We start from the raw sequence: 14,398 nt of genomic DNA on the forward strand, positions 1-14,398 counted from the left end.
TCAGCTCCTTTAAAGGGCAGATGAGGTATAGGCTGCCCTGAGGGACACTGCGGGAGACCCTGCTCTGTGGACATGGTGGTGCCATCGATGCTGGTTTGGATTAAAGAGCAGCCTGACCTTGGAGGAACAGATTGTTAGGAAACATGAGCGAATGCGCGTGGACCTGGAACGAGTTTGTTCAGTCAGTAACCAAGTCTGGAAGCTGTTCCTTTGGACCATCAGACACTCTCTTTCCAGCCAGGAATTTCTGGGTCCTGGTCCTGGTTGGGGCCTGACATCTATGGGATCCACCCTGCTGGGTATCTTGCTTGTCTCCTTGTGACCTCTGATCTGCTCACTCTGCCCACAGAAGTACCTCCGGAGGCGCAAATACTCCCTCTTTGCCGCCTTCTACTCAGCCACAATGCTGCAGGATGTGGATGACGCCATCCAGTTCGAGGTCAGCATTGGGAACTACGGAAACAAGTTCGACACCACCTGCCTGCCACTGGCCTCCACCACCCAGTACAGCCGGGCAGTCTTTGATGGTGGGTGCGGCCGGAAGGGATCCGGGTCATAGGGTAGACGCCATTCCCTAAACCCTGCCTCCATGGAAACCACACCAAACCTCTTCTACTTCTTATGCTGCCCCTCATATTCCTCTGGGGGGGGTCCACTGTACCCACAGGATGGACTCCTACAGGTTCTGCCGTTGCCCTGGTCCTGAACCACCTCCACCAACACATGGGGTCTAGGGGCTTGACTTGGAGACCTTGGAGATGTGAGCTCGGGTTTGCCAGGGCATTCTGTCTATCCGCCCTCTTGTTTTGATGGGGGAGCCACAGCAGTCTGTCCCCCCACAAAACGTTCTCAGGTACCTTTTCTGTGTACTGGGGACTACCAGCCATACCACAAGCATCTAAGGGGAGAGGAGAGTAGAACCTGTCTATCTTGAGTCCTCTCTCAAGCTGGGCCAGTTCTGAAAGTCCAATGGCCTGAGCACCATGCATTGCAGAGCCGAGTTCCACTGCCCGGGGCCTCTGCCCCATGCTCAGGCCCCTCTCCCCTCCCTGCAGGGTGCCACTACTATTACTTGCCTTGGGGCAATGTGAAGCCAGTGGTGGTACTGTCCTCATACTGGGAAGACATCAGCCATCGAATTGAGACTCAAAATCAGCTCCTGCAGATCGCTGACCGGCTGGTGAGTGCGATCCTGTCCAGACATGGTGCCTTTGCCTCTAGCCCTGCCAGAAGTATCTGCAGACTTGTAGAGGAGATGGGGTATGAAGGGTGCTGGCCTCACCCCAGGTGTATGTGGCATGACTGAGGGACAGAGAGCTGAGAGGTAGCTGGGGTGTCAGGATATGCCCAGTGCTTATTTCTAGATGCCTCTTGACTGATACCACATACAACAGTTTCGCCAGAAACTTCCAGCCAGAAGCCAGACGCTAGAGCTCCAAACTTAGATCCAGGTGGCATTCATGGGTGCTGAGGGAGAGCTGTGGGATATGGAGGGGAGCAGCTGAGGAGCAGATGGAGAAGAGGTCCCCACCTAGGATGTCATGGCAAGGACTCAGGGGAGGGTGAGTCCCAGTCCCAGAAGGTCCTGGGAGGAAGGCGGCATTTTAGGGAGTTTGTGGAACTTGAGCTGCCTGGCCTTGATACATTCGTCTTGGGGAGATGAAGGGCCTTGAGAGAAATGATCTGGGGTTCAAAGCTGGGAACTGGGGAGAGGAACAGTGTTTGGATGACAGAGTAGTTCTGCTTTGGGGGTGAGGAGAGGGTTCTGGGAACCTCTCTGCACTCTCAGGTCTGCCTGGTGCTTGGACAAGGCGTGCAGAAGAGTCTTGAGAGGGCTCGGGTGTGGAGGTTAAGGGAGGGAGAAGGATGCTGGGCAGCTGCTGGTTCAGGCAGTGGCTCTGGGCTCCCTTCCAGGGAGCATCACCCAAAGGGAGGCCAGAACGGCTACAGGGCAGGAACGAGGGGCAGCAGTGGGGAGGAGGGTGAAGAGGCCTGGGGATGACTGAGGAGCACAGTTGGAGAGGAGGCAGAAAGGTGAGGAAGGGCTGACATCCTTGAAACTGGCAGTTGGTGGTGATGGGGGAACTTGGAGTTTGAGGCTGTGCAAGCCCTGTCCCGCCCTCCACGCTACTCCTCGTTATCCCACCAGAAGGCCGCAGTTCCTCATAGCAGGGACTTCGTTTTCTTCTTAGGGCTTTTCCTCAGGGTGGAGCACACATCACACGCTCAGGAAGGCTGATGTGTGGAGAGGGCTGCTTGGGGGACCGAAGCAGCCTTGGGCCTGACAGGTATTTCGAGGTTGGCCTCTGCCTTCCAGCTCAGGGCCGAGGCCTAGGGAAAGTGCCCAGAGAAGTGCCAGAGAAGAAGGTCAGATGAAGGTCCAGGTGAACCAGCTCTGGAATCTGGTCCCTATACCCAGTGGTGGCTCCATGGCTGCTGGGGAGACTGGTTAGCTCTGGATCTGGCTGTGTGGCTGACTCCAAAAAGGATAAGGATGGACAGAGGAGTCTCAGAGAGATCCACTCCCCTCTGGGGGGTCAGGCCTGGCCTCAAGGTGGCAGCTGGGACAGGATGCACTCAGGCTAGGAAGAAGTTCTAACTAGCAAGGGAACCCCCTGTGACCATGTGTGAGACTGGGGTTCCGAGGTTGAGGGTCCAGGTGGGGAGTCCCGAAAGGTCCCAGATTGAGTCTGGCTTTGCTTTGTCTTGTTCCTATTATCTATTCCCTTCTGGCTCAGGGACAGAGCCTGGGGCTTGGGTCTCCCTCCATGGTGACACTCCTGACGTAGGCTTGCCTGTTCCACAGGAAGCTAGCCTGGAGCAGGTCCACCTGGCTCTGAAGGCACAGTGTTCCTCCGAGGACATGGACGCCCTGGTGGCGCAACTGACAGAGGAGCTCCTTGCAGACTGCAGGTAGGGGGTACTTGGCAGCCTCGGATGCCTCTCCTAGCTCAGCCGACGCTGTCTCCTCGGGAGTGTTCGTGTGTGGTGGTGAGCAGAGGCACGTCTCCCAGCCACGCTTGGCCAGCAGTCTGCCCAGTGCTGAGCCCAGAGGTGGTGGAGCCGGCACTGGGAGTTGAAAAGGTGACGTTTAGAACAGGTCATAAATCTCCCCGCAGCAGCAGCAGCAGCTGTGGGCTGGGCGGCCGGCTTACCTGAATGGGAAGCATTGTGTGTCTGATCCCCGACCTCCTAGCTCCCTGATGGAATCTCCAGGAGAAGCTGGGGTGGGGGCACCCCGCCTTCCCCCAAGGCCATGTTGTCGGGGACCACGGTTTCTGTTTAGGTTTCTACTGCACATGGCTGATTGTCAACTTCAGGAAAGGGGGGCCTGGGAGTGAGGGAGAATGGGAATGCCAGTCAGCAGACGGGGCTCACCTCAGCGTCTCTTCCACATCCAGGAGGGCTAGGGTTAGTCCCTGCCTTGAAGGGAGCTTTGAAGTTGAACTTGGCATGAAGACTGACTTCTTAACAATATCTGATCAACATAAGACTGGCACTGTGAGGAGGATTAAGTAACAGGAAGTGTGGTTACCACAGGGACAGATGCAAGGAAACCCACCCCTCACCACAGTCTGGGGGCTTTCAGTAGCTCCGCTTCTTCGGGCCTTGGTTTCTCAGCTATGAAATGGACTTGGCCATAGCCACTCTTCTGCATTCTATGGGGTTCAGTATGAAGGTAGCCACCCCCACCCCCCACCCCCTGCCCCAAACCCGTCTTCTCCTCTCTCAGGCTAGCTAGAGAGCCCTGTTGAAGGGATCGGAGAAATGCCCTCACCGTGAGAGATGCGTAACTGTGGTGGCTAGGCACTTGCGTACCCTGCTTATGAAGGGTGCCTTCAGCAGATCAAGTGTGCCTAAAGGAACAGCGCCCCCTGCCCCGCCCCAGGCAGGTCATTCCTCCATTCTCCATACCTTCCTGAAACCAGCTCAGCCCCAGCTGTATTGGGAAGGGTGCGACTTGAGCCCTCTAGATATGATGGGGAGTGAGAAGTGGGGTCTGTGGGAACTCAGGGCAGATGCCTCTGACAGGGGAATCTTCTCAAAGAAGGATGCCTGATGGAAATGGTAGGGTAGGAAATGGAGAGGAGGCTGCCAGGACCACGGCATGTAGTCCTGAAATGCCTGCTGTCTGCAGGGGTTCCAAGGACAGCTGATGCCTAGCAGGGCAGGTTTTGGGGGCTCTACCAAGGGAAACTCAGGCTTGGGAATGTTGTGGAAGGAGCCCCCTGGACCAGTTGCTTGCTGTAGCTCCAGGGTGATGAGAAAGGAGACCCAGGACCGGTAAGTGACCTGAGATACAGGCAGCTAAGGTAAAGATGCTGGGGAGGGTGGGTGTCGAGGGAGCCGAGGGGAGCACAGATTTTGGGAAGTTTGTATATCTTCACTAATTGTAAGCCTCTAATCATGCCATTCTCTGAGGGCCAGATAAGGAAACTGAGGTACACAGGGATTGATTGACACACCCAGATTCACGTGTCAAGTAAGTGGAAGAGTGTCCTTGGGTTACTCAGTCACAGATAGAACTGGGGGCCCAGGAAAGACTCAGCATGATTCCCTAGCTGTGGCCATGACAGTTGGGTGCACTTTGGGGCCATTCTCTGAGGGGTTTGGCAGGAGGAAAGCAGAGTGGGAGCGATGAGGCATCAGGAAGCTCGCCTTGGTCTGGAGGTGGAAGGAATATGGCGCTGGAGGGGCACATGGGGGCACAGTCAGCTTGCAGGGGCCCCAGGGTGGGGCACCTCCTCAGAGCATCCTGCACCCTGGCCATGCCTACAGAGAGACTACTGTGCCCAGGGATGCCACTTCAGGGACAGAGGCTGGCAGAACATGGGTCTCCGAAGCACTGCTCATGGCAGTTGTGGGGTGGAACAGGCAAGTTTGCGGGGCTGGGAGTTGGGAAATGGATGGGACCCACTCCCTGGCAAGTCTGAGGTGCTGGGTCACTGGAGGCTGTGGTTCTTGGTCCCAGGCTGTCCTCAGTGCCCTCTCAGGGAGGATTTATCTGAAACACTCTGCCAAGCCAGGCTCTTCTGTCCCTCTTCTGGGGGTAGGAAGATGCCCAGGCCTCTGGGGGGCATCAGCCAGGACAGGAGCCTAGACGGGGTGGGGAGTGGGAGGGGGTGAGTTCCCATCCCTCAGGGTGTCTGATGGGATCTTCAGGGAAGGGACTCCAGATCCATCCTTCCGGGAACTACCTGAGGGAACCATGCTGCCCGAGACTTCAGCACGAGCAGGTGTCATGGCTGACTAGGGCTGATTACTCAATATCAGCCTTATTGTCTCCAGCCAGGGCCCTTCCCCACCTCCTCCCCCTGCTCCATGTAGTGAAGCCCTCTTCTCTGATCTCTGGACGCACTGCGTCTCCTCTCCGTGTGTCTGGCCTGTCAGCTGGTCCAGGCTGTGTCTGAGGCCACACATGCCCGGCACATGCCATCTCCATCGCCCGTCTCCTCCTGTCTCCACAGGTCCACCACCTTCAGAGATCACAGCACAAGTGTTAGCGGCTCACACAGCCCTTCCTCTCCGCTCTCCTCCCCAGCCCAGCCACACACCCTTCCTTTCTCCCTCTCTCCTCCCCAGTTTCCAGTTGGCGTCCTGGAGAGGACTGTTTTCCCCACAGGATGCCTCATAGCCCTCATCCTCGGGGTCTTGCCGGCTTGTTGGACCCCTCCCCACCCTAGCATGCACCCCTTGCCTCTGTGCATTACTTTTTGCCACCGTGCTGTTCCATTAGATGCAAAGCCCTTCCTAGCATTCTGCCCAGGAGTAGCTCCTGTCAGCCCTGAAGGTGCAGATCAGGGCCGCTTTTTCCAGGGAAAACTCCAAGGCTGCTCCTGTGGGGGACGGCAGGCTGCCTCAGTTTCTCCTCAGGAGAAGGCAACGTTGGGGAAGGGTCATCTCTTGGGACTCAACCTGTAGCTCAACTCAAGAATGAGGCCAGCTCACTCTCCAGGGGACTGGCCCTGGTGCAGTCACCAACTTGGTCCCCAGGGACAGGTGGTGACTTGGTGAGCAGATCTGCTCCGGGTTATGTGGCCCACCTCCCGTTTGTAGGGCAGGCTAGGGATGCAATGTCCTCCTCAGACTCCCTCCTTTCTGTACCCCTGTATTGGACTTCCCTGCGGGCGAGAAAAAGCCAGGGCATCTTGTGAGGGGTAAGGACAGTGCTTGGCTGGTCTTGGGGAGTTTTGGTTGGGTGGTCTGCTGGAGGGTCCTCCCTGTTTTCTGACCTTGACTGGGCTTCTCTAGCCCTCTGCTCCATTGCGCACCAGGGCCCCTCACCCACCATGCAAGGCCTCCACCGGCAGCCGCCGGCCCGGGGCTGCCGTCCGCGGCACCCTCGGGGCAGTAAATATTATATTACCACAGGGTGTGCAGTACGTGACCTGAGACGGGCCCCGGGGCTTAAGTTTCCCCGAGATGGAGCTCGCGCACCCGCTCCCCCCACCCTAAAAATTCAATTAAAAAAAATAACAGGAAAGACGCAGCGCGCCGAGGGCCTGCCAGAGCGGTGCCGTGGCGCTCCGGCGGTAATTGGTTCTGCATAGCTCGGGGAAATTGGCAGAAAAAATAAATCAGCCGGGAGCCGGGAGTCCAGACGCTGCGGGGAGGGGGCGGGGGCTGCAGCGTGGAGCAGGCCTGGCGCAGCAGCGTTGACGAATGTCCTGTTTGAGGGCAAGGGCTGGGCCAGCTGGAGGGTCCTGCTTGGGGAGGGAGAACTGGAGCTCAGCCCCTCTTTTCTAGCCTTTCTCTTGGGTGTGCTCACCCAGCTCCGGAACAGCGTGGAGCGTCCATCTGCGGGGCCTTTAGAGAGTCAGAGTCCCTGTGGGATGGGTCGGGGAGCAGAGATCTTTGCCCCCCCACAGGATGACGTTTAATTTACCCCCTCACTTGGGCTTCAGCACTGTTAGTTGAGGGCCGCAGTACCCCAGCGGGACTCAGAAGGCTTTCCAAAGCTCAGGATTCTGGGAGGGCCGTCTCGGGGCAGCCAGGGTGGATGCTTCTGTATTCACGGTTGCTGGCCTCCCCACAGCGTCTGCAGTAGCTAGTCAGGGGTCCATAAATTTCTTTCTTGGAGAAAGTGTGCGCCCAACACAGAAAGGATTTATTTTAGTATGGGGCAACTTAGACTCTAGCCTCTGCCCTAGACAACACAAGGGGGCGGGAAAGGGACCCTCTAGGTCCTCTGAGAGCTTGCAGTCAGCTTGGAGAGGGAACACTCGTACAAAAGAATCCACCAAACTGGAGGGTGAGCGTGAGCCCCAAAAGGATCGCCTGGGAATAAAGAGGCATGTTTCAGAGTGGGAGGGCCAAGAGTGTGTGGGGAGATTTCCCGGAGCGGACAGGCCACACTGAGGTGAGCACCCAGCAGGCGGGCAGGGAGCAGGGACCCTATAAATGTGCATACTTACGTGTACATACGTACGTACATGCACCTGCCTCTGTGGTGTGTGGAGCCCTGGTGAATGAGCACATTCCACCTGTCTCTCACAGCCAGCCCCTGTGTGACATCCATGAAATACCTTCTGCTACCCACCTTGACCAATATCTGTTCCGGCAACGTACCCGTCACCTGAGCCAGATCAAAGAAGCTGCCCTGGCCTTGAAGCTTGGCCACAGTGAGCTCTCCACTGCCCTGGAGCAGGCCGAGGACTGGCTTCTTCGTCTCCGTGCCCTGGCTGAGGAGGTAGTGAATCCCGAGGGGCCTTTTCTTCTTCAGCCTCCCTGCCTCCTAGAATGTAGACTAAAGGTTTATACTGTGATCCATTCCCGGGTCTGTTGCTGGGTGACCTTGGGCAGGTCACCTAACCTTCTGAGCATTAGCATACCCATCTGCAGGACACAGCCGCATACTTACTAGGGGTTACAGGGTCCAGCTCAGAGCCTGGCACACAGTAGGTACTCAATAGATGGCCTAGCCTGCCAGAGGATGTCAGAGCAAGGCTAGTATCAGAACCCAGAGTGCCTGGCTCTAGATCTCATGTTGAAGCCTACTTCCCCAAGAACCTGACTGCTGGGACCACTAGTGCCTGTCCTTAGGAAATATGGATGGTGAGAAGGAATGGTACCCAGGCATGTACCTGGAGGGGGTGTCTGGGACAGAGGGTTGTGGAAGGGCAATGAGAAAGTCTACTTGGAAAGGGGTGATGAATGCTAGAGTTTCCCTGGGCAGGGCGGTAGGCACATGACCAGTTCCCTGGGCATATCCTCATAGCAGTGAGGACTGTCCCCCAGGCTGGTCATTGGCAGCCTCTGGAGCTTTGCTCCTGATCCTGCTCCCTTCACAGAATTCATTCTATGGCTAGGAGAGGGCAAGGGCTGGAGAATCCTCCTCAAAAATCCTCCCAGTTTCTACCCCAAGGTCTGGGACCTCACCGTCTCTGAGGAGCCCTGGAAAGGTAGTGAGGAGCCGCTGTGGTGGTGGCATCTACTCCTGAAAGCCTGCAGACCTTAGGGTCGTAGGGTTAGCAGGAGGAAGGAGGCTTCTCTGGGCAGACCACATCTTCCACAAGAGAAGACTTAAGAGTTAGGCCCCGTGCTCCGTGCAGGGGCATCTTCCCAGAAACCCACGGGCAGCTAAAGCATTCATGGAGGCTCCTCTGTAAGCTGAGGGCCAAAGGCAGGGCCCTGAGTGGCCAGTATGGGATGGGAGCTGGGTGAGGCAAGACCTTTGTGACCTTTGAGTCAGAGATCAGGCATGGCTCTGGACATGTCACCATCCCCACTTGACTGCCACCCTTTCTCCAGCCCCAGAACAGCCTGCCAGACATCATCATCTGGATGCTGCAGGGTGATAAGCGCGTGGCCTACCAGCGGGTACCCACCCATGAAGTCCTCTTCTCCCGGCGGGGCGCCAGCTACTGTGGCAGGAATTGTGGAAAGCTGCAGACCATCTTTCTGAAGGTGAGTGTTCTCTCTGCGAGGACCACCATAGGATTTTCTCAACACAAGGCCTTTCTTCAGCTTCCCCTGGCTCCCCACCCAGTCCTGTTCTGGAACGATCTGAAAGTCCTCAGACTTTCATCTTGGGAAGGGAGGGGTATTTGAGTAAAATAATTTCTTTTTCTTCAGTTGCCCCCAGATTCTCCAGACCCCAGGCAGAGAGTCCAGGAGGCTTGCTGGTAGGAGCTGGAATCTGGGTTGGAAGTGAACTAGGAAAACAGTGTGGTGGCACTCGCCTGTCCTAGCATTTGGGAGCTAGAGGGAGGAGGATCAGGAGTTCAAGTTCATCCTTGGCTGCACATTGAGTTTGAGAACAGCCTGGGCCACATAAGATCCCATTGACAAAAAGGAAGTAAATTAAGGGCCCTGTGTGTGCTTGTATGTGTTCAAGACTTTATTGCTTACTGGGACTGGTCTCTTAAGAATCATTCCTGACTCTAAGATGGCCTCCAGCCCTGTCTCAGTGGCCTCAGCAACAGCTGATGAGGGGAATGTGAGTGGGTGCTTGTGGAAGGGCTCCCATCATCTTCTCTAGGTGAACACTGGGATACAGAGCCCCAGTGGTTTGGTCATGGCTTCAGCCAGGTGATCGGAACACAGCGCACCCTTCTGAGATAACTTCTCCGTGGACAGCCATTCTCAGTGGCCAGGAAGCCAGTGGTCCACTCCCAGCTGCTTCTAATGGCTCTGCTTTCAAGGCCTCCTCAGCCTGCAGGACTTGCCTCCATTCCAGCCTGGCCCCCGTCCCCAAAGTCAGTGCTGCAGCTCTTCCCTTCTTTACATGCAACCTCAATCTTCAGTCTTCCAAGAGGTCATCGTTGACCCTACCGCAGCCTTGGCCCTTCTGGCTAGAGTCACTGCTGGCTGCTAGCTTACCCGTTTCTTTTTTTTTTTTTTGTTGGCCAGTCATTCTTATTGCCCTTTGGGGTGGGAAGAGAGGGCTGGCTCCAGCTGGATTGCCAGGACTGGTTGGAGTTCGGTCTGGCTTTGGGCAGGTCACCGAAGCTCTCTGAACAGCCCGCTTTCTCCCCACCTACGAGATGGGAATGAGGCTGTCTACTTCACAGGCGTTGAGGGCTGAACTAGACTGCATGCACTGCAGGAACCAGGTGGTGAGCGGACGCTTGCTCCTCTCTCCCTCTGCTCTCCTCTTTCTTTTGGGGCTGTCCCTTCCTCTACAGATGCCACATTTGGAGATCTGTTATAGGCCAGTGTGCTGGAGAGTTTTGTGTCGACTTGGCGCAAACTAGTCATCTGAGAGGCGGGAACCTCAATTTAAAAAAGTGCCTCTATAAGATTGGATTGCAGGAAAGCCCATAGTACATTTTCTTAATTAGTGATTGATGGGAGAGGACCCAGCCCATTGTGGGCGGTGTCACCCATGGGCTGGTTGTCCTGGGTTCTGTAAGAAAGCAGGATGAGCAAGCCATGAGGAACAGGCGAGTAAGCAGCACCCCTCCATGGCCTCTGCATCAGCTCCTGCCTTCAGGTTCCTGCCCTGTTTGAGTTCCTGTCCTGACTTTCTTCAGTGATGAACAGCGATGTGGAAGTATAAGCCAAATAAACCCTTCCTCAAGTTGCTTTGGTCATGGCGTTTCATCATAGCAATGGTAATCCTAACTGAGGTAGCCAGGAATAAGATAATCAGTACACTGGGAGATTGATCTTTCAGAGGGGAGGATGTGGGCCGTGTGTGTGTGTGTGTGTGTGTGTGTGTGTGTGTGTGTGTGTGTGTGTTATGTGTGTGTGTGTTAGGCGGGAATCATGACCTTCCCACCCGCTCCTGGACCATCTGAGGTACCTTCTTGGTTTGGTTTTAACCTCAAGTTCTGGCCTCAGATTGCCCTCCTAGGCTGACCCTCTCCATGTGCATGTGGAATGTGGAAGGGGGGGCAGTGTGGGAATTGGCTGGCTGGGCAATGGGTAGTGAGTGTGGCCAGGCTGTAGGCAGGCCTCGTAGGCTCGGGAGCACCTCTCCCTCCAGTTCTGACCTCTTGGCCCTGAAGCCTCTAGGAGGTGAACTGAAAATGTTCCCTGATTCCAAGCAAAGGAGAGAAAAAAAAAAGATATAGAATTGTTTCTCGAAGTCTCCCCACTGAGTTCATGAGCCTGCCAGTAGCTCCTGAGCAAGCGCTACAAAAATGTTGGCAGTGGGCAGAGACCAAGCAAACACTGGTGTTCCTTAACTTAAACCCAAGCTGGAAAAAGTGAGCACCAGCAGAGGAGAGGAGCCCCAAACTAGACATTTCTTTATTTGCTGTTGCTATTTTAGGTTGGGCAGGCTGGCCCGTCTGGGGGAGGTCGGTGGTGGGGAGCTGGAGTGGGGGAGGAAAGGGAGGAGGCAGGCATTCCTGCCATGTCCCAAGGGCTGGTGGCTTGGAGGGAAAAGGATAGCTAGCCACCCTGAGGGAGGGGACAGCTGAAGTGAACACCACAGGGAGTTCCTGGGGACTGGTGGGGTAAGAGGTGCCTCCACAGTCCTCCAAGGAGTGACAGAGGAGATGGGCTGAGGAAGGCGTGAAGGCCGACCATCAACGGTCTATGCTACTTCCTAAGCCTTCTCTTGGCCTGGCCTCTACCTCCAGGGGTCCAGGCCTTCTCCATCAGCTTGGGGACCCCCCACCTTAGCTTCTCAGCCTTTTCTGAACCCACCCAGACTCCCTGCTGCTCTTATGCAGTGAGCTCTCTCTCACCATGGTGTCTCCTCTAGGGGACAGGGTGTCATTTTAAGAGAGAAGAACTCTGCTCCCCAAGGCCGAATCTAACCTTTGGCTTCAGTCAAATGGTGAAGTAATCGGAGGGAACATATATGTGTTTTTAAATGTTGGGTTGTTGTGGTTATTCCATTTGGCAGAGCTTCTGAAGCCCTCAGGATAAAAAAAGAGCTGAACAGCAAAAGAGTGGTTAACGTGCTGATAAGCCCTTGAAATTGTGGGGACATTAGATGCAGTGTTCACGTCTAGCCAAAGCATGAAGTACTGAAACTGAAACGAAGTGGCTTTAATTGCTCCTCTTCTGGAGCTGGGTCCCCGCTCTTCTGTTTCTAGGATGGTGCTGTCCAGCACAGCAGCCATGTATAGATGTTTAAATTAGTTAATGCAAAATAAAATGAAAACCGCAGTTGCCTGGTGCCACGAGCCGCTTTTCAAATGGCTTATGGCTGCCCTGTTGGACCTTGCAGATCTCAGCCATTTCCATTACAGTAGAAAGTTTCCTCAGGTGATGGAAGTAAGAAGATGGCAGGAGAAAGGGACATTAGAGACGCTGTTGCAGACACGACCCCATCTGTAGAGAGCTCCTACATGGCTGCTACGGTCTTCTTTGATGAACACGACTCTTGGGGAAAAAAACCTTTTGGTTATTTAGTCTACTTCTATGACATTTGGCATAATCCCCCAACAGGGTACACGTGACTGGATGTTGAGCCAGTGTGCCCAGGCCTGAGGGATGTGAATGTTTGTATTTCTTTGATCCTAGTATCCCATGGAGGGTGCGCCTGGGGCCCGAATGCCTGTGCAGATCCGGGTCAAGCTCTGGTTTGGGCTCTCTGTGGATGAGAAAGAATTCAATCAGTTTGCCGAGGGGAAACTCTCTGTCTTTGCTGAAACGGTGAGTACCTACCTGCCTACTGACCCGTGGAGCCTGGAGTTGCGTGACCCCTCACCTCTCTTCCTTGTTTGGTCTGCAGTATGAGAACCAGACGAAGCTGGCGCTGGTCGGGAACTGGGGCACAACAGGTCTCACCTACCCCAAGTTTTCTGACGTCACAGGCAAGATCAAACTACCAAAGGACAGCTTCCGCCCCTCAGCTGGCTGGGCCTGGGCAGGGGACTGGTTCGTGTGTCCAGAGAAGACGTGAGTGGTAGACCCAGGGTGGTAGAGGGCTAAGACAAGATGTCCAACCATGGCTCCCCCTTCTCCCCAGCCCTTCCTCCAGAATCTTGAGCTCTGTGAGTCCTGCTTGCTCCTTGCTGGTCACAGAGACTGCTGCTTGGACCCTCCTGGGGTTGGCACCTACCAGGAATAGGTGCTACGTGTGGCTGGGGAGACACTCAGTGGAAAAAGCACTTGTCACACAAGTGACTTGATGAGTTCGGTTCCTTGGGACCCATGATAAAGCCCAGTGTGCAGTGCCTGTCTATAACCCCAGTGCTCCTATGAGGAGATGGGACAGAGGCAGGAGAGTCCCCCGAGGCCCGAGGGCTCGCTGGCCTGGCATACTCAGCAGTAAACAACCGAGAGACCTTGTCTCAAGCAGATGGAAAGTGAGGACTGACACCCAAGATTGTCCTCTGACCGCCACTTGGATGCCATAGCATGTGTGCACCCCCTAAACCTGCACCCGCCCTGTGCATGTACACACACACATGTTCACACACTCAGACGGAGTCCTTTATTATTAAGCATACTGTGGAGTTGGCTCCCAGCCATGTGCCTTGTCCTCCGTGATACACAGACAGCGTCCTCTCATTGCACATACGTGACCATTCCTGTTCTAGGCAGCTCACTTGCTCCCTGGAGGGTCCCAGTTCGTGCATCCTTCCATGCTACCTCAGCTGCTCTCTACACTTTTTCATAGCTGGGTGACATCCAGCAACTTTTTTTTTTTTAAAGCTTGAAGTATATTATAGAATCAAGTGTTAAATCTTTAATGTACAGCTTGATGATATTTTCTTTGTGCTATCCATTGGGCTTTGGTGCCTCCTTTTGGTCCCCTTTTTTTCCTTTTTACCTTGGATGACACATTCTTTGGCCTGTGACCATCTTTACCTGTTCCAAGCCTCCTTTTTCCTCTCTGTCCTGGCCCCTCCACACTAACCCCTCTATCTCTGTGTAGTGAGGTTGATAGTACAAGTGGGCTGAGGTATAACGCTCTCCTGGAGGCAGAAGATGGGGTGTCCTCAGTGATCCTCTGACTGTCCTCCCCCATAGCCTGCTCCATGATGCTGACGCTGGTCATCTGAGCTTTGTGGAGGAGGTTTTTGAGAACCAGACCCGGCTCCCCGGAGGCCAGTGGATCTATATGAGTGATAATTACACTGATGTGGTAAGGGGGTGCTACAGGCGGGTAGTGTATGCTTTCTCTGGGGTCCTGGACATTTGGAACCATGAAGAGCTTGTGACTTAGAAGTCTGCGTGTCTTCTCCCCTGTGCCCTCTTGCTGACCCAATTGCTCTGTGCTCCAGAAGGATGGTGTCCTCGAATCCTGTGGGTGCCCAGTCTCTATCTTCTCACATTTGCCTATTGTGTCTCTAGAATGGGGAGAAGGTGCTTCCAAAGGACGATATTGAATGCCCACTGGGCTGGAAGTGGGAAGATGAAGAATGGTCCGTAGACCTCAATCGGGCTGTTGATGAGCAAGGTGGGAACACACAGAAGTTGGGGTCCCACCCCAGCCAGCTCCTAGGTGTGCCAGTGAGACAGCTGAAGGCTCCAGTCAGTTGTCTGGCTT

At 55.0% G+C, this 14,398-nt stretch overlaps 1 protein-coding gene across 21 annotated transcripts in view; it reads left to right on the forward strand.

Annotated features, from left to right (window-relative positions):
• Dysf (dysferlin) overlaps positions 1 to 14,398 on the forward strand; it is a 205,312-nt gene that overhangs the window by 95,058 nt on the left and 95,856 nt on the right. For all 21 annotated transcript variants that reach the window (XM_042273544.2, XM_006991530.4, XM_006991528.4 and 18 more), the window contains 9 exons: positions 350 to 527; positions 1,056 to 1,180; positions 2,807 to 2,913; positions 7,498 to 7,690; positions 8,752 to 8,907; positions 12,424 to 12,555; positions 12,635 to 12,801; positions 13,879 to 13,993; positions 14,203 to 14,308. In XM_042273544.2, the coding sequence (XP_042129478.1) occupies positions 350 to 527; positions 1,056 to 1,180; positions 2,807 to 2,913; positions 7,498 to 7,690; positions 8,752 to 8,907; positions 12,424 to 12,555; positions 12,635 to 12,801; positions 13,879 to 13,993; positions 14,203 to 14,308 (1,279 nt within the window). The remainder of the gene's footprint in view (positions 1 to 349; positions 528 to 1,055; positions 1,181 to 2,806; positions 2,914 to 7,497; positions 7,691 to 8,751; positions 8,908 to 12,423; positions 12,556 to 12,634; positions 12,802 to 13,878; positions 13,994 to 14,202; positions 14,309 to 14,398) is intronic.

The sequence above is a fragment of the Peromyscus maniculatus genome, chromosome 3 (assembly GCF_049852395.1).
Source record: "Peromyscus maniculatus bairdii isolate BWxNUB_F1_BW_parent chromosome 3, HU_Pman_BW_mat_3.1, whole genome shotgun sequence".
In the NCBI taxonomy this organism is placed as follows: domain Eukaryota; kingdom Metazoa; phylum Chordata; class Mammalia; order Rodentia; family Cricetidae; genus Peromyscus; species Peromyscus maniculatus.